Source organism: Podarcis cretensis (genome assembly GCF_951804945.1).
Source record: "Podarcis cretensis genome assembly, chromosome: 7".
NCBI lineage: Eukaryota > Metazoa > Chordata > Lepidosauria > Squamata > Lacertidae > Podarcis > Podarcis cretensis.
The window spans coordinates 13,308,193-13,331,527 of NC_137176.1; the positions used below are offsets into that span (position 1 = coordinate 13,308,193).

General features: G+C 41.9%; 1 protein-coding gene and 1 long non-coding RNA gene across 9 annotated transcripts in view; one reads left to right on the top strand and one right to left on the bottom strand.

Moving 5' to 3' along the window:
* Window positions 1–5,457, top strand: part of LOC307220971 — a 54,177-nt gene extending 48,720 nt beyond the window's left edge. For both annotated transcript variants that reach the window (XR_013841235.1, XR_013841236.1), the window contains one exon: window positions 4,402–5,457. This is a non-coding gene — a long non-coding RNA (uncharacterized lncRNA). The remainder of the gene's footprint in view (window positions 1–4,401) is intronic.
* Window positions 1–23,335, bottom strand: part of CTNND2 (catenin delta 2) — a 528,002-nt gene that overhangs the window by 55,482 nt on the left and 449,185 nt on the right. For all 7 annotated transcript variants that reach the window (XM_079984908.1, XM_079984909.1, XM_079984910.1 and 4 more), the window contains 2 exons: window positions 12,085–12,258; window positions 5,465–5,615 (listed from right to left, as the gene is read on the bottom strand). In XM_079984908.1, the coding sequence (XP_079841034.1) occupies window positions 5,465–5,615; window positions 12,085–12,258 (325 nt within the window). The remainder of the gene's footprint in view (window positions 1–5,464; window positions 5,616–12,084; window positions 12,259–23,335) is intronic.

Genomic DNA, 23,335 nt, shown 5'->3' on the forward strand with positions numbered 1-23,335 from the left:
TGAAAAAAGCTTGTAATAAGAAAGGATGAAAACGTTTGCTTATAAAAGCAAATCTCAATGCAGAAATATCTTTTTAAGCCAAGCCTCTGAAGACTTGGGGAGGGAAGGTGGGAGCGGGTTACAAGATAAGGCCATGGTAGTGATCACACATTTCTTAATTTGCTTCCATGGAAATTATGCGTGGGACCATTAGCATGATTAATTTGTCTTTGGTGGAAAACAACTGTGCACGGAGACCATGTTGCAGTTTTATGCTGCTTGGCTGCCTTGCATAAATTAAAATCAAAATCATTTAGGGCTTGATACAGTCCTAGTACAGGTGGTGTGCTCCTGGAGGAGTTCCTTGGGCCTCAATAAAATCTTGCTTTCCTCAGCCCTCTGCTGATGGATTGCATGCTGAATGCACAGACAAGGGAAGGAATGGGAAGCCCATGTAGATCTTCTCCATTCTGCACAATTTAAAGATTTCATTTAGGTAATCTCCCTAGTATACAGATATCCTGAAAATGGAAAAGGCTTATGACAGGTTAATGCAATGACATCTACATGTTTTGCTAAAGAATATAGGTTGGTGATTCATTTTCCCTGACGGACCAGCCTCCACTGCCTAAGGATCTGTATTAGGACTGGTGCAATTTAACTTACTCATAAAAGAATCTGGTGTCAGGGCTGAGCAGTGACATAGCCGTGTTTGTGGATGGCACCTAATTTTCCAGGATGCTGAACACCCAAGCAGGCTGGGAAGCGCCCCCAAACCAGCTCTTCAAAGTGGGGAAATGCAGTCAGGGCAGCACAAAATTGAGAAGCTTCATAATTGAGAAGCTCCATTTTGGCCTTGCACAGGGCTCTATATGACAAAAGATTACCAAAGTCCACTCTTGGTAAATGGCAATCAAGCAAACAGCAATAAAGTAGCAACTGAGAATTAGTGTAAGTGCTATGCTATACATACATTTTGTGTTTGTGTGCTAACTTCCCATATGTAACAATGAATGGTTTGTGACTGCCCTGGAAAAATGTCTTTGTACTATGGTGGACAACTCCCTGAAAATGCCAACTTGTTATACATAGTGGGGGGGGGGAGCAAATCCAAAGTTAGGAGTTATTTGAAAGGAGATGGGGAGCGAAACAGCCTGTCTCATAATGCCAAGTGATGATGAAGCAACATTTGGAATACTGCATACAGGTCTGGAAAAGGTACAGGAAAAGAAAGGCCTGCATAAAAATTTAACTAAGGGCTTACCCAGACTTCCATAAAAACCCACTCTTTACAGCTGAATTGGAGAAAATAGCAATTGCCACTTCAGGAAAACCTGAATTGCTGTTTGTTCCGATTCTGTTTTAAAGAGTGGGGTTTCCTGGGGGAGAGCAGCGGGGAAAACAAAGAAAGCGCTCAGACACAGAACTTTAAAGTGCAGAGCTGCGCCTAGGAAGCACAGGGCAAAAGTTAAGTATGGATAAGTCCTGAAGTTATGGAATTGAGCAAGGCCACTAGATTTAGATGCCCTTAAAAAACAAATCCCGCAGGGTTCCTAAGTGGGCACATCTAAAAATATATTTGGGAACTCCTTACTGATAGTATTTGGACAGTAATTACTTATGACTTGGTATTGAAATAAATGTTATAATAATAAAATAAGGCATGGGGAACAAGAAATGCCTAATTGTAACGAGGAGCAGATCAAAAACTAAGCTAATCTCCCATTCTTAATCAATTTTCTCCCTCTCATTTGAAGTGTGAACTCAAGGTGCAGTTCTTTTTCTCTCTCTCTCCCTGTAATCATTTTTCCTTTGCCTTTGAAGTTTATGGAAGCTGAGCGCAGCTTATCAGAGAAGCCCTGGTGAATGTGAGATGCTTAGACTGCGGGGTGGATGTGGGGAGTGAATAAGAGGAATTTCAATATCCCTAGGAAGAGGCTGAGCTCTTTAGTAAAAAAAAAAAAAAAAAAAAAAAAGCAAAGCAAATACCTATTCAGTCCCACAGCAACAGAAAGCATTTCACTACAGTGGATAAAGTACTGAAATCCATCCTTAGAACCATCATCTCAAAAGGCTTTGCTTAAGATGTACTTTGTACTTCGGATTCTTAGTGACTCACAAGAGAGACTGAGATATCCCACCCACCCCTCCTGCCCCCCTTGGAACTCTGTATAACATACGATAATAGCTTTAGCACCAGGAGACTTAATACCTATAGAGAGTTTATGCAGTGGCTCAACAACACATTTTATCTTATTGTACTCCTAAGATGGTGCGTTTAGAATCGCAGGTCACTTGAAGCAGCTGTTCTTGACTATTGGTGCTTATATTTATGTTTACCATAAAGGATCCGCTAGGTTTTAGGTGCAATGGCGTAAGTTAAAATGACATTATTTGCCCAAGGAATTTCGTTTGGCTATACAGCTAAGAAGGTATTTGAATGTGGAACTCCTGTGTCCCAACACACACAAATGCGCATTAAGAGAACACTCTTGAGCTCACTTTCTCATGCAGATGTAGCAAAGCATACCAGTGAATTACATAGTCACTGGCTGTATGTTCTGCTGCTGTTATTGCTGCTCCCACCTCTTCCTCCTCCTCTTAGGGAATAAAGGGACTGAGTCAAGGAGGAGCACCCGCTGCTTCCATCTTAGAAAATTGCATGTGAGGTACTTTCTTTCCTGGAAGCAGTGGTGGGAGCAGAGGTGCAAAGCGATATTAGGAAAGGAAGAAGGGGGCAGTGGCAGTTCGCCCCAGTAAGGGTGGAGGGCCTGTTCGGATGGCCCACCCTCGGAAACCAATGGAACCGGATGTGTTCCTGAATGCTCTTGTGGAGCATTCCAGTGGAGAAAGTTGGTGATCTGGTCAAAGCCCTGGCCTTGCTATGGAATGACATGATCACTCCTGATCATCTTTTCTGGTGTTTTGGAACTGAATCAGCTCCTTTGTACTCTGGAGGAAATCATTCAGTGATGTGATTTCCCCACCTTTTGTCACAAAATGAGTTGTTTGTGTATATATTAAGGCTAAAATGTGTGAATTGCTTCTACTGAAAAGCACTGTGTTTCAAACAATGTGAGGCACTATGAAAGTTCTCTATATGGTGATTGATCTGTGGTGTCTTTCCATGGATAGGTGGGTCTCCACTTGAGGCTGCAAGCCACTGAGTGATAAAGGGATGATTGACACATAAACGATCAGGTTTCACATCTTAAAAATGTGAGATGGGGAAAGCAGCATCTGAAGCAACTCTGAAAAGCCTTCTGAGAGCTCCTTTACTCTTTAATATTCTTCCCTTTCTAAACTGTAGCCAACATGACTGAAGATGATAGACCAATGGCCCTCTGAATATATATTTATCCACTGGAGAATTAAAACCAGTCAACTGGCAGTCAAGGCAGCCTTTCATGCCATAAATGTGAGGACAGAGAAACCACCTTTAAAGAATGAGTGGAGAATTTGCTCCCAGAAAACACTTTGCGTTTTGTTGTGGTGGCCAGCAAAGAATGCTTCAAAGCAGCCACCTCAAATGATAAAGTTTAGAAAATGGACATGGGCCCAAAGAAAAGTGACTAGAATAAGCATTTTGTATGGCGTGGTTAAAAAATAATAATCTCATGTCTCAAGTTGAATCAGTTGACTACTGGCTAGGTGGTGAGAGACTTCATGGCCTAGGACCCTCGTACCTACGGGACCGCCTCTCCCCATGGAGAGCCTCAAGGTCCATAAATAGCAACACCCTAGTGGTCCCGGGCCCTAAGGAAGTTAGATTAGCTTCAACCAGAGCCAGGGCCTTTTCAACACTGGCTCCGGCCTGGTGGAACGCTCTGCCTCATGAGACCAGGGCCCTGCAGGATCTAATTTCTTTCCGCAAGGCCTGTAAGACAGAGTTGTTCCGCCTGGCCTTTGGCTTGGAGCCAATTTGATTCCCTCCCCCTCTTTCTTTTTTCTTTTCCCTTTCTCCTCTTGTGATGAGGCTGCATTTTTATATTTTAATATTTCAATATTTTAATGTTGTATTTTAATCTTGTTTTAAGTTGTATTCATTCAACTTGTTTTTATTATTGCTTGTTAGCACCCTGAGCCCGGCCTTGGCTGGGGAGGGCGGGATATAAATAAAAATTATTATTATTATTATTATTAATGAAGTAAAAATGGCTTTTGGACACGAATGTCATTTCGACTGTCCTGCTACACCTCAAGTCTTTACCAGTCTTTTCCCTGCAGAACATAGCTGGCAGAGGCTGTGACATTCAGCACTGCCTGGTTTTCTTCCACATTACATACTGTGGACAGTACCTAGGAGACGATTTGTACTCCACCTGCACAACCATTTTATCTTGAGTCACATTGCATGAATAAAACCCAAATTGCTACATGTGGTACCTCCTGACAGAGCTAGCATTTGTTGTTGTTTTTCAGACTGTATCTCTTGAATTCTTTGCAGTCCCTTCTCAACTATTGTGAACAGCAGGTGAGCCTAACTCAATGGCTTGTGTAGCACATACTCACCAAACAAAGCAACAGTATGAAAAATTTCAAAGTGAGGTGAATAGGAACAATAGAAGGAATCATACACATGAAATAAATGGAAACCACAGCTGGGATAAAACACTCCCATTCAAGAGTAAAACTTGCACTGTTTCTATTACCAGAGAGTATCATTAACAAAACTCAACAGGCAGCCAGTGAACTTGGCCATTTTATAAGCAACCAAATTACTGATGAGCTTTTCAGTGCCAATTATCATTCAATAAAAGCAAGAACAGATTTTCAGTATGCTTCCTATATAAAGAATGGTCGCTTCCTAGTTTTCAGATTATGCTAAAAATAGCATGAGTGGTTCTCTCGTGATATGCTGGAGAGGCAACAGAAGTACGAGGGTTCTTTATTCCAAGTAGAAACTCCTCATATTCAGTCTAAATATATTAAAACTGCATATGGTTTTTTCAACTCAGTAGCCGTAACAATGCTTTAATTCCTAGTGGCTCAACCGCCTTGGGGTTTTGATTTAAAAATAAAAATAAAAATACAGAAATCCACAAAAGGGCCAGGGGATGTACTCTGGTTTTTTTGAAGAGGGGAGAAGAGGCATGCGCTTCTTTCACTTTCTCATACCTTCAATCTTAACTTTGATAATTTAACCACACTGGATTAAGTCAGGGAGAAGGGGGAAAGTTTGGCTGAGCAAATGACTTCTGATCCTAGTCAGAAGAGACACAAGGCAAGAATGATCCTGGGTCAGGGCATGCATTCAGAGCCTTAGGAGATCATGCTAATGCTTTCTGTATTTTTATTTTTAAAGCATAACTGAATATAGAAGAAAATAATATAATATTTTAATGCTAAATAACATCCAGCAGTTATTTCTCAAAGAGTAGCATTTCGGGATCACACACACAAACAAATTTGACGGCAGCATGCTGAGGTGAAAGGGATAAGAACGATGTTTTCCAACAAGACATAGCACAATATAAGCGCTTACCTATTAACTCTTTATTTCGGACATCTAAGGCCATATTCCGTAAAGCTGTTGCAACCGCACATACTACCCGGTCATTATCTATTCGAAGCAATTCTACCAGTATAGGCAGGCCTTTCTCTTTCCGTACGGCAGCGCGGATATAGACTGACCACTGTAACAAAATATTGTATGAGGCAGAACGAAAAGAAATGGGAGCTCTACAGATTGCAAGAGCAAGGCATTAATTACCATGACGTCTGCTATTTAGAAGAAGAAAATGAAGTTCATGAACTGCCAGATGTGATTTTAAACGACCCATTCCTGATCACTTTGATTTGAACAGGTAATCCAAAAGTCTAAGTTCCCAATTTAAAAATCATTCAGATAATTTATGCTTCATAAATGTGTTGATGTAACTTCTTTCCGTCAATGATGTGAGCCCCAGGTTTCATTATTTTGGACAGAAGCATATTGAGAAATATCTGACATACTTGAATCCTCCAGCAATGCCTCTCCATAACTTTCTTTATTAAACACAAAAAAAATGTTCTAAGGAACGCTGAAGGGATACTGACTTCAGCCAGGATCTCCATCGCTCAGAAATGGAAACCACAACAAAACCTACAACACATGGACTTTGACTACTGCAGGGGAAATAACACAAGTAGCCTGTCTCCAAAGGTGTTTCAAACTTGAATGTGGAAAACGCTATTTTGGAAAATTTGGTTGCCATGTTGTATTCCTGTTCAGCAACTGTCTCTTATTCAACAAACTTTGTTTTCTGCCCTGCTCCAGTGATTTTTCTGGCATGGTTTATATGTATTATTTTTTATATTTCAATAAACTCAGAAAAGGCATCCTCCAAAAAACCCCGCCACTGTTAAAGCTTCGGACTGGGCAATGAGATTGTATGCTTCTCAATTGTCTCCCACATTAGGTATTATTTTGGCACTGATTAATGCTAACCAGAATTCTCATCCTAAACCAGGACTGAAGGATGATAATGATATTGGTCTATGTTTCGGGCTGGCTGTAAGGATGACTAATATAAGCAAAGTGTTTGAACCACTTAGGAAAAGTGTTATATAAATACTATTATTATATTATATAACCTAGTCTCTACCCCCCCACCCGACCTATTGTCCCCACAACTCTCAATTGTTCCCTAGGAAGAGGGAATGTTTGCTAAATCACTCTGGAAATTGTAGCTCTGTAGGAAACCTGTGACACAAACCCCAGGATCCAAAAGAACCACACAACTAATGGATGTTGTGTTTGTGTTTCTCAGACGGCAGGCTCCATTCTGTATGACAAATGAGTTTTGAAAGTGACATGAGTTTCAAAAGCAGTATGTGACAAGGCATGGAGGTCTGCTGCCCAAAGCAGGTGAAGCCGAAAGACTGGCCAAAATGTGTAAAACAACAATTCTGTCCCACATTCTGGTTTCCCCAGATAGAGCAACAGTTCTTTAGCCCCCCAGAGAGAAGCTACAGAGAGAATCCACAAACTGTCATTGTGATTGAGGCTATAATCTTATTCATGCCTTCAAGTCTTGAACCTTACAGGCACCTTTATTAATCATGTGAGATATCTCTGGGTACCTAACCTGTCAATTAGGATATATTTGCAAGCAATTATCCTGAGCAGTCCGCACTGCAGGGACACATTCAGGCTGAGATGCTGAAAGACAGCTTCTTCATCCTTCCCCAAGAATTGAGAAATAGATTCACTCTTGTGCGTCCTGATTATTCTTTCAGTTTGCCGAAAGCCACTGAGAAACATCCTTGCATTTCTAGATTGCGGGTCAATAAGCTTCCACAAATCTACTGAAGGATATTTTTTTTTTAAAAAAAAAAACCACACACCATAAAAATGGGAAAAGACAAAAGAGGGTCTTTTGCACCTTTTAAAATTAGATGGCTTGCCAATATACTTAATCATCCAGTTACTCCATAAATCAGTCTGACATCAGCGTTCAAGTAATTGCTCAGCATGAAAAGGAAGGCAATTCCTATGGGAACAGCTTGCTCCAATTCATAGAGAGGTAAGCCAGAAAGCAAAATCCATTTCTTTTGCTTCCAGTGGCTGCTAAATTGTCAAAGGCATGCATGGAAGTTGCATTAAATTCTACGAGACTATTTATAGATAATGGAATTTGTGGGGCATAACTAGCAGACACTGCTCTGTAGAATTGCAGCTCATCATGATGCCCCTTCTTCATTGGAACTGTCCCTTCTTAGAAGAGTCAAGGTAATTAAAGAGGAAAAGACTGCAATATAACGATACCCCTTAGTTTTTAACTGCTATCATAAAACCTCAGTTTCTAAGGCTTTATCCTTTGGAGGAATTAGCCTGAGAATCTAAGGTGGGCAACTGCAAACTACATCCACGGCATGGGAAACAGCAGCAACTTAAAGAGGGATCTGTTCTGAGAAGGGGAGGGAAGGGGGTATAACCTCTACTCCATCAGCTGTTTGCAACCACTAAATTGTCTTTGGGGGCTTCTCCTGCCCCCTTGCAACACTCCTCCCCATTCTCCATAAACAGTGCAAAATGAGAAATATATTATCATATGGATGCAAATAGCAGAAATATATTGCTGTCTTTTGTAAGAGCATAAGTACATCATTTGGGAGTTTCAACACTTTCCAAATTAAACTTTACTGCTGCAAATTTTCTGCTGTGGAATTCTCTTTTTTGGGGTCACAGTAACCAGCTCATGAAACTCAGGTTCTTTGCATAGCTTAGGAATGGCACTTGGGGAGGGCGTGGACATGTGCTATTAACAGCTGCAGCGGGGAGAAATTCAACAGGTTAAGTATGATCTAAAATGGAAATACCACGATAGGCAAAGTGTCACCTATTGTCATTCTGCAGTCCCTGATATTATTATTATTATTATTATTATTATTATTATTATTATTATTAAGTTCATTTCTATCTATATCGGGGACCCAGCCCTTCTGCAAAAAAGGACATGAATATGAATGCATCTGCATATGATATAAAGCATGGAATATAAATTTTACACAAATTTGTGCTATCTTTTGTGGGTAGGGTAGAAGGCCCAATTCTGATAAAGTGTACAGAGCTCAGAAAATCTCGCTAGCACCCCTAATGAGATGACACAGGAAGGTTGTGGGGTTTTTTTTGTTAGCTATCTGGTAGTTCTAGACTCTTCTCCCTGAAAGAGACTCCCAGCGTCTCATCTGTGATCTCTTCCGAAACACAGCAGGATTTGTTTTGGCCTTTGAGAGATTGCTTTAGCCTACAGTACTGTTGCATACAACCCAATCTCCCAGGAAGCAAGATTTCAGGGGTCCCAGGTGCTTACCTAGAGTTCATGTTTGCTTTTGGGAATGAAGCACAGTGGACACTGGTGTCTTTATGACATATGGGCTATTTACATACATACAGTGGTACCTCGGGTTACATATGCTTCAGGTTACAGACTCCACTAACCCAGAAATAGTACCTTGGGTTAAGAACTTTGCTTCAGGATGAGAACAGAAATTGTGCTCTGGTGGTGCAACGGCAGCAGGAGGCCCCATTAGCTAAAGTCATGCTTCAGGTTAAGAACAGTTTCAGGTTAAGAACGGACCTCCGGAACGAATTAAGTACGTAACCCGAGGTACCACTGTATATACAACCTGAGCCTATGAAGGAGGGGTTCACATCAAACTCAGCCTTTGTCCTTCTAACTATCTAAAACATGGGGGAAAGGCTCCATCCATTTGCCATCTAGCACAGAGCCCCCTTTCCTTTGTTCTCTTTAGCCCCCCTCACCCAGGTGATTACCTCATCAAGAAGCTAGCTTGGCTTGAGTAGCTTTTAATACTTGTTAGGGTTATAGGTGTCTGGCACACACAATAACTCATAACAATAATATATTCAAATTCAAAGTGTTGGTGCTGACCTTTAAAGCCCTAAACGGCCTCGGTCCAGTATACCTGAAGGAGCGTCTCCACCCCCATCGTTCTGCCCGGACGCTGAGGTCCAGCGCCGAGGGCCTTCTGGCGGTTCCCTCATTGCGAGAAGCAAAGCTACAGGGAACCAGGCAGAGGGCCTTCTCGGTAGTGGCGCCCGCCCTGTGGAACGCCCTCCCACGAGATGTCAAAGCGATAAACAACTACCTGACATTCAGAAGACATCTTAAGGCAGCCCTGTTCAGGGAAGTTTTTAACGTGTGATATTTTAGTGTATTTTTGGTTTCTATGGAAGCCGCCCAGAGTGGCTGGGGAAGCCCAGCCAGATGGGCGGGGTATAAATAATAAATTATTATTATTATTATTATTATTATTATTATTATTATTATTATTATATGTGTGTGTGTGTGTACTTGGGTATTTTCACAAGCATACTGTTTGCTGCATATCACCCAAAAAAGTGATGTTATTGAGAGGGCATTTGCTGATAAGTATGAAGAAAGCTGGGGGACGCAGGTGGCGCTGTGGGTTAAAGCCTCAGCGCCTAGGGCTTGCCGATCGAAAGGTCGGCGGTTCGAATCCCTGCGGCGGGGTGCGCTCCTGCTGCTCGGTCCCAGCGCCTGCCAACCTAGCAGTTCGAAAGCACCTCCGGGTGCAAGTAGATAAATAGGGACCGCTTACCAGCGGGAAGGTAAACGGCGTTTCCGTGTGCGGCTCTGGCTTGCCAGAGCAGTGATGTCACGCTGGCCACGTGACCCGGAAGTGTCTGCGGACAGCGCTGGCCCCTGGCCTCTTAAGTGAGATGGGCGCACAACCCCAGAGTCTGTCAAGACTGGCCCGTACGGGCAGGGGTACCTTTACCTTTTACCTTTATGAAGAAAGCTCTATTTGTAGTCGGGTTTTTGTGAATAAATATTTTCTCCATGATGAAAAGGCACCACCACTGGGCAAGTAGGAGACTAAATGAATTTGCTTAAGCAAAGGATATAGAAGGTGGATTAGGCACTTTTCTTTTCTCTTGGAAACAGTCTCCCTCCAGGGTCAAACACATTTGAGGCAAATTGACAGGGTAGAATGAAGAAGCTTAGAGAGCCACTGTTTATTCTATACAAGTTTTCTAGGTAAGCAGATTATTTCATTCACTGCTCAGCTGTACCAATTTTGTTTGCTGACCTCCCATTTCAAAGAGTGATTGTTTGGTCAAACATGCTTACCTTAGACATGACAAACCATGCATCTTATTGATATATGGGTTATTTTTAGCTAGCTCTGGCAGGATAAATCATGTCCTCTACTACCTGGTCCATATAGATTACTACACTGAATTAACGGCTTCGTAGAATAAATAAAACATGTTGGCATAATATGGAAACAAACGTATTAAATCACGTCAGTGTTACAGTACCTAATTAAGTTCCAAGGAAGGATTTTCTGCAGAATCAATCCTTGTCTCACAGTACGTCAATGGAGCAGCTTCGGGTTGTTCTCCAACCTCAGATAAGGAGCCCCGCATCCTATGTATTCTCATTTATCCTTGGTCTTTTGCTAAAGTTGTCAGGAGGGATGTTAATGAGTGCCAAGTGGAACTGGATATCCCTGCAACCAGACTGCTTTGTTCAACTCAAACACGTGAGCAGAGCAAATGAAGGGGGGAAATCATTTCGGCCAGTGCCTATTTTCTAACCATTAATGTAGAGCAGGGGTAGGCAACCTAAAGCCTGGGGGCCGGATCCAGCCCAATTGCCTTCTAAGTCCGGCCCGCGGACGGTCTGGGAATCAGCGTGTTTTTACATGAATAGAACGTGTGCTTTTATTTAAAATGCATCTCTGGGTTATTTGTGGGGCCTGCCTGGTGTTTTTACATGAGTAGAATGTGTGCTTTTATTTAAAATGCATCTCTGGGTTATTTGTGGGGCCTGCCTGGTGTTTTTACAAGAGTAGAATGTGTGCTTTTATTTAAAATGCATCTCTGGGTTATTTGTGGGGCATAGGAATTTGTTCATTTTTTTCTCCAAAATATTGTCCGGCCCCCCACATGGTCTGAGGGAGGGTGGACTGACCCATGGCTGAGAAAGGTTGCTGACCCTTGATGTAGAGGCATAGAGTTCAGATAGTCAGATCTTGGAGCCAAACAAATCACTTGTTTGCCTTTTTGTCCTTCTGTCAGTTTGCCACTTTCTTGTCCTGTGTGCCATTCTGGGGGAAAGCCTGAATCCAGAGCCTGACTACTTAGCCGCCTACTGAATCTGTTGAATTTCTGCCTGCATTTTGTGGAAGCAACGTGCAGGGTGGGGCAACCGGTAACTAGGAAGAATAACTTTCTCCCTTGGGTTAAGTCTTCTGGTGCCCTGGTACAAGGGAGTGGTGGCAGCAACTACCTTTTTGATGTGTTTTGTCCTGCAAAAAAGTATATGTTGCCAGCCATCGTTCCTCTAAGCCTGCTTCCACTGGATTGCAGGACAGGGAGGGAGGGGTGAGTGGCAGGAGCATTATTACATGGTTGTTAGCCGCCCTGAGCCCGGCTTCGGCTGGGGAGGGCGGGATGTAAATAAAAATTTATTATTATTATTATTTTTGACAGTGAGCGTTTCTTTTTTAAAAAAACCTTTTAACAACGACGATTCCTGGTTTTGCACCCACCTTTCATGTACTGACTCAATGTACCTGTGGCAGGCTACTTAAGAATTTGACTAAGTAGAGACATAGGTTTCATACCTTCCAACTACCTGCGGCCAGATTTTGTAGTGCGCCAGCTGCCCCTTCCAACGTATCTGGATTTGAGCACTCAGAGAGAAGTGTGAGGTAGGGTTTGACTATGGATGGGTACCACAGCATCTGAATTCCTTTTGGTGGTTCTGCACAGTCGGGGAGCGGACCTACGCCATCCCACTGGAAAGACGAGAGAGAAAAGGTGAAATATCACTGGTTATGGCAATTACAGAAGAGAAGAATACTGAACTGAATATACAGTCATAGAATCAGAATCATGGAGTTGGAAGGGATGAGTCATCGAGTCCAACCCCCTCAATGCAGGAATCTCAACTAGATCAAGGAAGGAGAGCCCGCAACCTCTGGAAGGAGACAATTCCACCATCGAACATCTCTTACTGTCAGAAAGTTCTTCCTGATGTTCCATCAGAGTCATATTACATACCTTTTATCTTTAACATACACTCCACATTCGTCACTTTCCAACTAAAATTCATCTCAAAGCAGCACACAATCGTAAAACCAACCCAACTACAATGCTGGTAAAATGAAAGCATAGAAAATTATTTTTAAATTGTCATGAACAAAGGAAGTGTAAGCACTAATTGGTACATCAAAAGGAAATAAAATTCTGGACAAATAAAAAGTTTTTAATCCGGCACTAGGATCTGTCTGCAGGAGGGTGTTCCAAGGTGGGGCACTGTCACTGGGTCGGCCCTTTCTCCAATTGCCCCCTGCCTCACCTCTGAAGGCCGTGGGACGGACGACCCAGGTCAAACTGCAATATAATATGTCAGTGCACTGCACTAGAAGTTTTTGGACCATCAGCAACTGTACTACTGTTTAGCAGAAGTCAAAGAATACACCCTGAGACCCATCTGGTAAAAAGGCAGGGTATAAATAAATCAACAATAGTTAACAATAGTTATTGTTATGATTAGCCTAAGTTACACAGAAGAACTATGAATAGAAATTTTATTGTTGTTGTTGTTGTTTAGTCATTTAGTCGTGTCCGACTCTTCGTGACCCCGTGGACCAGAGCACGCCAGGCACTCCTGTCTTCCACTGCCTCTCGCACTTTGGTCAGACTCATGTTTGTAGCTTTTACTGGCAACAAGTAACTGGATTAAGCCACAGAGACTAGGACTTGCCGATCAGAAGGTCAGCAGTTTGAATCCCCGCAACGGGGTGAGCTCCCGTTGCTCGATCCCTGCTCCTGCCAACCTAGCAGTTCGAAAGCACGTCAAAGTGCAAGTAGAGAAATAGGTACTGCTCTGGTGGGAAGGTAAATGGCATTTCCGTGCGCTGCTCTGGTTTGCCAGAAGCGGCTTAGTCATGACCCGGAAGCTGTACGCTGGCTCCCTCGGCCAATAAAGCGAGATGAGCACCGCAACCCCAGAGTCGGTCACGACTGGACCGAATAGTCAGGGGTTCCTTTACCTTTACCTTTAACTGGAATTATTATCTGACAATTTTCTTCAGGTAAAGCAGACCTTGAGCTCTCCTTCATATGCAGTCAAAGAGGAGGAAGTTGCTTTCCTGTGGTATGGACTCAAATGGCCACACAAGCACTTTCTTGTCTTCGCCAAATTGCTATTGGCCCAGAAGGATGCTCACCACAATGACATGAGGCTGCATCACAGAGAAGCAGTTCTCATGCTGCTCTTTAGGGTATATTCTAAGTGATGCAACTAGCACAGGTGCATCCCTGTCCAACAGAAAACCATTAAAATGTCCTAAAGGAATGGTATCGCTAAAGGGTGTAAAGTGAAACATTATCGGGCATGGAAGCTATTAAAAATAAGGACTGCAGTGAAAGGATGTCTAATGTAGCCGAGTGACCAGGAGACGTGAGTCCCAGGTTAAGATCTGGGCACTCAATAGATAGCTTCAGGAAAACCACCATCCTTTAGTTTCAGCAGCCATTTAGAATGCTGGGTAGATTACCTGCCTCCTGTATGTGCTAAGAATTACTGAGATAATAATATATGTGAAGCACTTTTTACCCTCGAAAGCTGTATATAATTGTTAATTATGATGATCATTCCTTCAATAAAATTCAATGCTTAGACTACACAGTGGAGATACCAATGTGGTAAATAATGAATGGATTCCTGCTTTATACACACTTTTTAACATCCCTAGGAAACTACTGGGGAAAGCAAAGGTGACGAAAGCAACAAAGTTTGCTCAACCTCTTATTTTCTCTTAATTTAACTAGGTCGTGGTTCCCATTTCTCCAGCCCAGCATGGAAAATAAGAGAAAGGAAAATAAGAGGAGGAGTAGATCACAACGGGGAGGAAATATTTTGGGAGATGTAAATACCTTTATGCATAATGGGCTCGTGGAGAATCAATTTGCATTTCTCAAAGATGATTCATACACATGCTGTGCATCACAGTAATTCAACATTTGATGACTCACATCAGAATGTGTGAACCAAATCCTCTGAAAACATGGAAGTTCAATCGACGGTGTTCCACCCAGAAAATTATTTGATTTAATTTATTGATTTATAGGATTATATTTGGCCCTTCACCATATAGTTTTAGGATGCTTTTCAAGACATAAAACAGTCGTACCTTGGAAGTTGAACAGAATCCATTCCGGAAGTCCGTTTGACTTCCAAAATGTTCGAAAACCAAATCTCGCCTTCTGATTGGCTGCAGGAAGCTCCTGCAGCCAATCAGAAGCTGTGGAAGCTCCATCAGACATTCGGCTTCCAAAAGTAGTTCACAAACCTTAACAATCACTTCCGGCTTTGCGGTGTTCAGGAGCCAAATTGCCCAAATTCCAAGGTGTTTGACAATCATTGACTGTATAAACAACCTCCCCCCCCCCAAAAAAAAAAAATTACACAGCTGCAAATCACCTTTTAATGTAAGGTTGGGGGTAAATTTAATGGGACATCATACAACTGCCACCGTGTTTTGTACTATAGGCTCACTTTCAGTTATATAACCAGAGGTTATCCTAATTTCACTAGCCAGAAACATGGGCAGATAAAATACACCAGCTGTGTACAATGGAACAACCCAAGTCTTCTATGCAAGGCTGGCAGCTGGAGGTAACAGGTAAGAGGTTTCATTAGAAAACAACAACCCTGAAGGAAAACCTCTGGAAGAGCTATGCAGTCCTGAATCCTTCATGAAATAGATTAACAGTCTCCAGCCCTCTTTGGGCTGGCAGCATATTAATCAGCACGACAGAAATCTAAACTGCTGATGGTGCCCTGTTTAAACAAGGTTCAAAAACAAAAGTATCGATGCGCCATGTAAAATGGGCTGCTGTAATATTAAAATTATGAAGAGAGTCAAAGGAAGAGAAGAGACAGCTGTTATACTTAGAGTTCATGGTGTCACCAGGACTCCCGCACTGTAAATATTAGGGAAATTTAGCCTTCAAAACATCACTAGCAGGCTAAAATCTTTCAAAGAAGTTAAGGGTGAAATCCTTGAAGCTCAAATAGTGTTTCTATGGCTCAATTCGTTGTTATCCGGCATATAAAAAAGCCAAGTCTCTCAGGAGGGTGGCACAGCAGAAAACTTCACAAAACCATCATTTGCTTTTGAATCCAAGAGGCTGTTTGAAAAACAAAAGTGCTCTTTAGAATGTTTCATAGACTGACAGAGGAATACAAATATACATGCTTCTGTTCATTTGCTTCTTTATTTCTTTTAGATTCATTCTGAAGAAAACTTTCTGATTTCCTTTCTGGATTTGCAGTATTCTCCATATGGAAGGTTCATGAAGGTTTTTTGGGGGGTTCAGGAAGGTTTTTTGGGTGTGTGTGTGTGTTTTACTTTAACACATTACTTTGTTAAAGCCAAAAAATTCCCAATGCAATACAGTTCATGCTCTGATCCTAAATATGGGGGGGGGGGGGGGGAGAACAACAATTCAGATTAGCCAAGACACATAATAACTTTCTCCAGGGTGCAAAATTATAGAAGAGGAACTCACCTTTCACTATGAAAGCAAGAAGTGATTTTTTAAAAAAAACCCTCTCTCCCTGAGCTTAGGTAAGATAATATTTAAAAATTTAAGCCAGGATGCAAAGAGCTACTATAGGCGTACTGAGAGGGATGTTTGACTCGCCTGCTTTTCAGCAACAGACTCTCAGAAACAAACCGTTTCTGAAACCCACCTCAGTTTCAAAAGTGGCCGGAGCCTTATGTTATCCTGAGGCATGCACTCTTGACTTTGCAAAATTTAACCCGCACTGGTGGACCATAAGTTGTATTAAAGTAGCTTATCATACTCGCTTAGAGAATGATGTCCAAAGTTCTTTGCAGCAGGAACTAGTTGTATGATTCTTTGATCCTGGATTTGGGAGTGTGCCTATATAATGTGTGAGAGGCAGCTATACATTTCCACATGTACATTCCGTATAAAAGGGGTATGTAAACTAGAATCTAGTATCTGCTAGTATTTGTCAGAGTCTGGTATCAGTTGCACTTTGAACATGCTTTTGCTCCTATTACAATGCATGAAACCATTATGTGATTTATATATTAAGCTACAATAGGGACGCGGGTCTAAACTACTGAGCCTAGGGCTTGCCGATCAGAAGGTCGGTGGTTTGAATCCCCATGATAGAGTGAGCTCCCGTTGCTCGGTCCTTGCTCCTGCAAACCTAGCAGTTCGAAAGCACGTCAAAGTGCAAGTAGATAAATAGGTACCGCTCTGGTGGGAAGGTAAACGGCGTTTCCGTGCGCTGCTCTGGTTCGCCAGAAGCGGCTTAGGCCTGCTGGCCACATGACCCGGAAGCTGTACGCCGGCTCCCTCGGCCAATAAAGTGAGATGAGCGCCGCAACCCCAGAGTCGGCCACGACTGGACCTAATGGTCAGAGGTCCCTTTACCTTTACCTTTTACAATAGGGGCAATAGGTGGCAGAAACAAGGAACTGCATGTCAGTATTGAGTGGATGAGACCAATAGTGGATCCAACAATCAAGAAGGTGGTTTCTGCACACGTTGTAGAGGGAAGTGAGGGGCCGAAGGGGCTTGTCAACCTGGGAAGGCAGCCCATCTAGGAGAAGGAAACCTCTGATCCTAAACCTCCGCTGCCTTACGGGATGACTTTGGTAGAAGCAAAGGCCAAGGAGTAAATCCTACAGAAATCCAGAGCGGAGTCCCTAAGATGGTTGGTTGCTTGTACGCCTCTTTCCGGCAACTCCTGCAGCCAAGCTGGTGCCAAATGTATTGATCTGCTTTCCTTTGGACCACGCCAGCATGGCCAAGAGGGGAGTCTTATAGTCTGGGCAGCCCAGAAACTCTATTTTCTTCTACGCGTTCTCCCTTTCCCAGAAAATATTCCTTAGTTTGGGAGTAGGCAGAAGTCAGTCCATGGTCCATCTACTGAATGGAATGCCTTGTCTGACTATAACATACTCAGACTCTTGTTGATCATCTGAGACCCTTCTTCGCGAGCCTCCCTTGACAGAGGTTTGGGGGCTGATGACAAGGGTGAAGGCCTTTTCTGTTGTGGCCCATACCCATCTACAGATTGCTTTCTGTAGCAACACTTGCCCTGCCCCAACATTAGCATCCTTTGGGTGTTTTTCTTCCCCCAGACTTTCAACGGATTATGATAATCATTTTTACTGCTGTTTCTGGTATGTTTGTGTTTGGAGAGAGAGGGTATGGTTTTAATTTGTGTGTTTTGTGTAAGCTGCTTAGAGAAATCTTGTATTAGGGTACTATTGAATAAAATAATAGGGTGCTCAGCTACATTCAGGTGACTATATCGTTATAACTGCATTATAAACATGCGGCACCAGATGACGCTGTAGAGTTTGATCCTTCCTCAATGTGATTTTCCATTACGAGCTTTAGAATGCGTTTTCTTGTAACTTTTTTTTTTATGTGTCTAGATCCAGCCAGGGTCTGTGGGTAGCTGAGAAACTTACAAAGAATGCTTGACTAGATGGAGCCTTCTTATGCTCTTAAGCAAACTAAAGTGCATATGCAAGATCACTTAATGCTGATTAATTAAATGTTAAGACAATTCTGAGTATGCACTCTCGCTTTGCAAATTAAACACACATTAGTGGATAATGAGGACTTTAGCTAATATCCATATCTCTATATACTGGTAGACCATGCATGAGTGACACCTCCATCTTAGTTGACCTTTCATGAAAGTAGTTTACATGAGATTGCTTGATGTTGGGCTTCTGCTGCTACAGTAGGGAAACAGAAAAGGCAAGGAATCCAGCATTACCCTTCCCCTCACACTGACAAGATAAAAAATAACAAGAGGAAGGGGGAAATAGAGACTGCAGATATGATGCTCAAGCCAGCTTCTCCATTAACATGCCAGAAAGGAGATATTTTCTGAAGCACTTCTGCAACATACAATTCTTTCCTTAAAGAGTGAAGAGGGCATGTAAAAGTTAAGGCAATTTGAGATTTCTTCCCAGAAAGCTGCTATGATTTTGCAGCAAGAGAAATTCCATCATGAGCATCTATCAGACAGAAAAAGAAATTACTGGAGAGGATGAAAACAATAAATAAACACAATAAGCTGTAATAATATGGAACTATATGGATGGTTGGCAAAATAGTGATAATAGTTGGGTCTAGGCAGCAGCTGTGACCTAGGAACTAGAAAACAGAAAGCAAACAGGGGCGTCTTCAGACGAGCCAGCTAGTGTTGGTATAGATCTATGCACATTTTTGAGTTATACAGAATTTCTAATCCTATAGAATGGATAAATAAAGCCAGAGAGATATGCGGAGCACAAAGTTAGTTACAGATGAACACGTATACACTAATATTCATAGACAGACGGGACTGCTGTTAAATAACCGCAGATTAAAAAGAACCAACAGGACATTCTACAGATGCCATAAGCGGTTTCACAAATTTCCTCAGACATATATTAAAACCACATTTTAACTGCTTTCTAATCTGTGAGTTTCAGCCTACTCAGTGAGAGAATTTTTCTATGCAACTTGGATCTTAATGCATTAGGGTTTACCGTCTCTCTCTCTCTCTAGCACGCTCAAGCATGATTTACCTGTCTATCAGCTGTGAAATGTTGCTGTTGTAGCTCATGATTGATGACAGAAGATAAAACAGAAGGTCACAGTGATTTCAGGTGGGTCACCCAAATTGAAAATTCTATTTTGGATCTGATTCATCTTATGTCTATATTTAAGAGTAATGATAACCATAAACCTGGAGAAAACCAACAGATCCAAAAACTGTTCCCTTAATAGATAGAGCATATGTATAGAATAGGCAAGGGCAGATATTTTAGAAATAATAGCAGTTGCACTGCACGTTGTTAAAATGCACAATTTACTCTGGCACAACTTCCTTCATATTACAATTTTCCATTTTAATACTGTTGAGTTTATCCGTAGGATTTTGGGTTATGATTCTTGTATCATGGATCAAGACCATGACATCAACGAGATCCCAAGGGATCTTCATCCTTACAGAATCCTCTGAAAACATAACCCTTGGTGACTTCTCAGTGTCAACTATGATTATTGGGATAAGTTGAAGTGACACCCTAACAATGACTGGCATGGTGTGATTTTTTTTAGCCTAGTAGTAAAGCTATAGCATAGGGATGCGGGTGGTGCTGTGGGTTAAACCACAGAGCCTAGGACTTGCCAATCAGAAGGTTGAATACCCGTGACGGGGTGAGCTCCCGCTGCTCAGTCCCAGCTCCTGCCCACCTAGCAGTTCGAAAGCAAATCAAAGTGCAAGTAGATAAATAGATACCGCTCCAGCGGGAAGGTAAACGGCGTTTCCATGCGCTGCTCTGGTTCGCCAGAGGCAGCTTAGTCATGCTAGCCACATGACCCAGAAGCTGTACGCCGGCTCCCTCGGCCATTAAAGCGAGATGAGCACCGCAACCCCAGAGTCGGTCACGACTGGACCTAACGGTCAGGGGTCCCTTTACCTTTACCTTAAAGCTATAGCATGCACTGTACCCACCAGACTATAGGTAGAATGGAATCTGATAGCTTGTTTTTGCATGACAAGCTATCAAAGGAACTATTCACGTCCAGAAATGTTTACGTCTGTGGTTTTGTGAAAATTAGGCCTTTGACGCATTCTTTGCATTGTGCATATTGTGAGAGGCATAAGAGAAATCCTTGATTGATTTCACAGATAAACTGCGACGGACTCTTTTGTGGCCTTCTTGGAATGTCAACCATTTAACCATTATTGTTATAAACATTCTGAAAATAGATTGCCATTACAAAATAATTGCTTCTACCCCAAAGACCCCCGGGGATGTGCAAGGGACTCCTCTTGGTGAACAGATGGCAGTTAATGGCATGCAGAGTGGCACTCGTCTTTCTCTGGATCAAATCCAGAGAATTGTCTTTCATTGGCTACAGAGTTAAGACGCTGCATTAGAAAAATGGTTTAGAATGAAATCTATGTCACTCTGTAACATTTTTAACCAGCAGTTCTGTGATATTTGATATTGTATTCTGATTAAACCAGTAATACAGCTGCCATAGCCAACAGGAATCAAGGAGATTATAGGAGCCATAGTCACAGTTTCTGCACATAGTAATTTCTGATCCTACGTCGCCGGCTGGATTATAATCATACATGGAGGTTTTAGTGCAGGAGTGAATCTGAAGTTGAGAAATATTACCATGGTTAAGAAACCCCGAGAAAAACCCAAGTCACATTATTAGAAATATTAAACATCAATCTAAGAGATTTGGGGGTTTCTATTGCTATACTAATCTAAAGTCTGAAGATAGTGTAATTTATCTTCATGCTGTATAACAGTCCAGTGAACATAAATTTAAAATTACATGCACAGTTCCATGCACACCTTATTCTAAGAAAAGGATATTAAACCCTTCAGACTGATGGACAAGAAGAGCTCTGCAGAGGCCTTTACCCAGCTCTGACAGAGAATGATTACAGAACTAGAAAAAAGTTGCCTCAGAGTATAATCAGAAGTATATTACAGAGGAATTACGATATCCAATAGGAAAATGTCAGAATGATTCTGTCGTCAGAAAAAAAAAATATTATCAGGCTGTACCTGGGAGTAAGCCACACTGAACGCAATGGGACTTCTGAATAGATTAGAACACTATGTCAAAAATACATAAAATACTGAGAATTAAAATAATACTGTATAACCAAACAGTAGCAGTAGTATATTACTTTCGCAGACTGATAAAATTCAGCACAGAATAAAGTCTATGTTACAACAGTTAAAATATTGCAGCAGTTAAAACAAGTACAAATAGTTCTATGTTCTTTTCCTCTAGAAGCCAGCAAAAAAATAATAATCTTCTGATCTGCACTGATATTAAGAAAACCCTCAGTGACATAGGAGGAAACATCCCTTAAGTACATCACTAGTAAGTTTGCAGGAGATCTTCCAGGAAAATCCATTAGTAGAGGGAGAATTAACCTCCCCCTAAACCTACTATAGTGCAGAAGGACATGTTGAATAGATTTTATTGCTTCTGCTCCAGACACATCCGTTTATTAACCAGGATCTTATTAAATCAGTCATTTAACAATGCTGAAGGCAGCACATTAAAGCGAGCAAGAGAAAATGCCCTCTTATACTTTGAAATGGTTAATGTCTATAGATACCACAACTGTGGTGATTCCACAGTTTATAGGGATATTAAATAGTAATGGAGAACAAGATTTATTGGCTTTACTTCTTAGATAGCAGAAATCCAAATTTACTAAACTTTGGACCACAATAAGCTGGGCCTTCTTTAACCCACAATCATTCAAAACCTCGAGAAAAAAGCCTAGACTAAAATCTTCTCCATCTCTCTCAACCAATGACTAACTAAAGAGTCTAAGATCAACAGGGAGAGAGAACACTGCCATGAGATGCTAAGAAATGTAAATATAGCTACCATTGGATAAATAGCCGCCTTTCCCACACAAGGAGGTAACTCCAGGAACTTCCTAAGGAAAACAGACTGAACCCTTTCTAAAGGTAAAGGTAAAGGGACCCCTGACCGTTAGGTCCAGTCGTGACCGACTCTGGGGTTGCGGCGCTCATCTCACTTTATTGGCCGAGGGAGCCGGCGTACAGCTTCCGGGTCATGTGGCCAGCATGACTAAGCCGCTTCTGGCGAACCAGAGCAGCACACAGAAACGCCGTTTACCTTCCCGCCGGAGTGGTACCTATTTATCTATTTGCACTTTGACGTGCTTTCGAACTGCTAGGTTGGCAGGAGCAGGGACCGAGGAACGGAAGCTCACCCCATTGCGGGGATTCGAACCGCTGACCTTCTGATTGGCAAGTCCTAGGCTCTGTGGCTTAACCCACAGCCTCACCCACGTCCCATGAACCCTTTCTACTTGGGAATTAAACCTTAAGATACAAATGAGGATGCCATAAGGAAGCTTCCAAGAGAAAATCAAACTGTTAAGAGTGAGGAGGTGGTAACTCCAATCTAGGTTACCTGAGGAACCACTGAGGGGCTTCCCAATTCAGGAGACTTCTGTGGGGCACCAATATTTGCAAAATGTGAAACTACCAAAAATGATGGCTAAAACGGTGTCAGTTGGCTTCATTAAAACACACTAGTTTTACGTGTTTTTATGGATCACAGATAATGTCTAAATTAGCTGAGGGACTACCTATGTGTGTGGTTTTTTACCTCATACAGATTCAAGAGTGTACGTACAAAATCCCACACACAAATTAGCCCTGAATCATTTCCCTAAAGGAATCAGCACAGCATGCCCTAATGTTTCTTTAGGAGCTATTACAGGCAAATGTGTCAGTGACTCACAAATTATGGGTCAAGCAAAGTTTTCTGAACCATTTGTTTTAGTACATGCTGTGCAACATGCTTGGGCCTCATTTTATTTTTTTATTAAGTATCCTTAAAGAACCTCCACAAGTTTTTTAAAAAAGACATCTGAAGAGTCAATGTACCAGAGCATCTTTGTGTCAGGAAAGCTCAATTTCTGTAAGCCACAGTGAATAAACTGAAAACATGGAAAGTACTCGGTTGCGCTAGTAAATGTAAACCGAATAAAGCGACAAAATAAAATTAAAGTCTTAACATTTTTAGCATAAAAAGGAAATAGAGCAGGAATACATGTCCCACTAAAATGAATTAAACTATGTCTGCTTCAGTGTCACTGGGGTTCTAGCAACACAATCGATTTAGCTGAAAATAACGGAATTCCAGCTGAGGGTGGAATTACAGGTGTTTGTTTACTGCATGTAGAATTTTGTAAGGTTGCTTTTCAGTCAGCTGTAAATACTTGCTTAT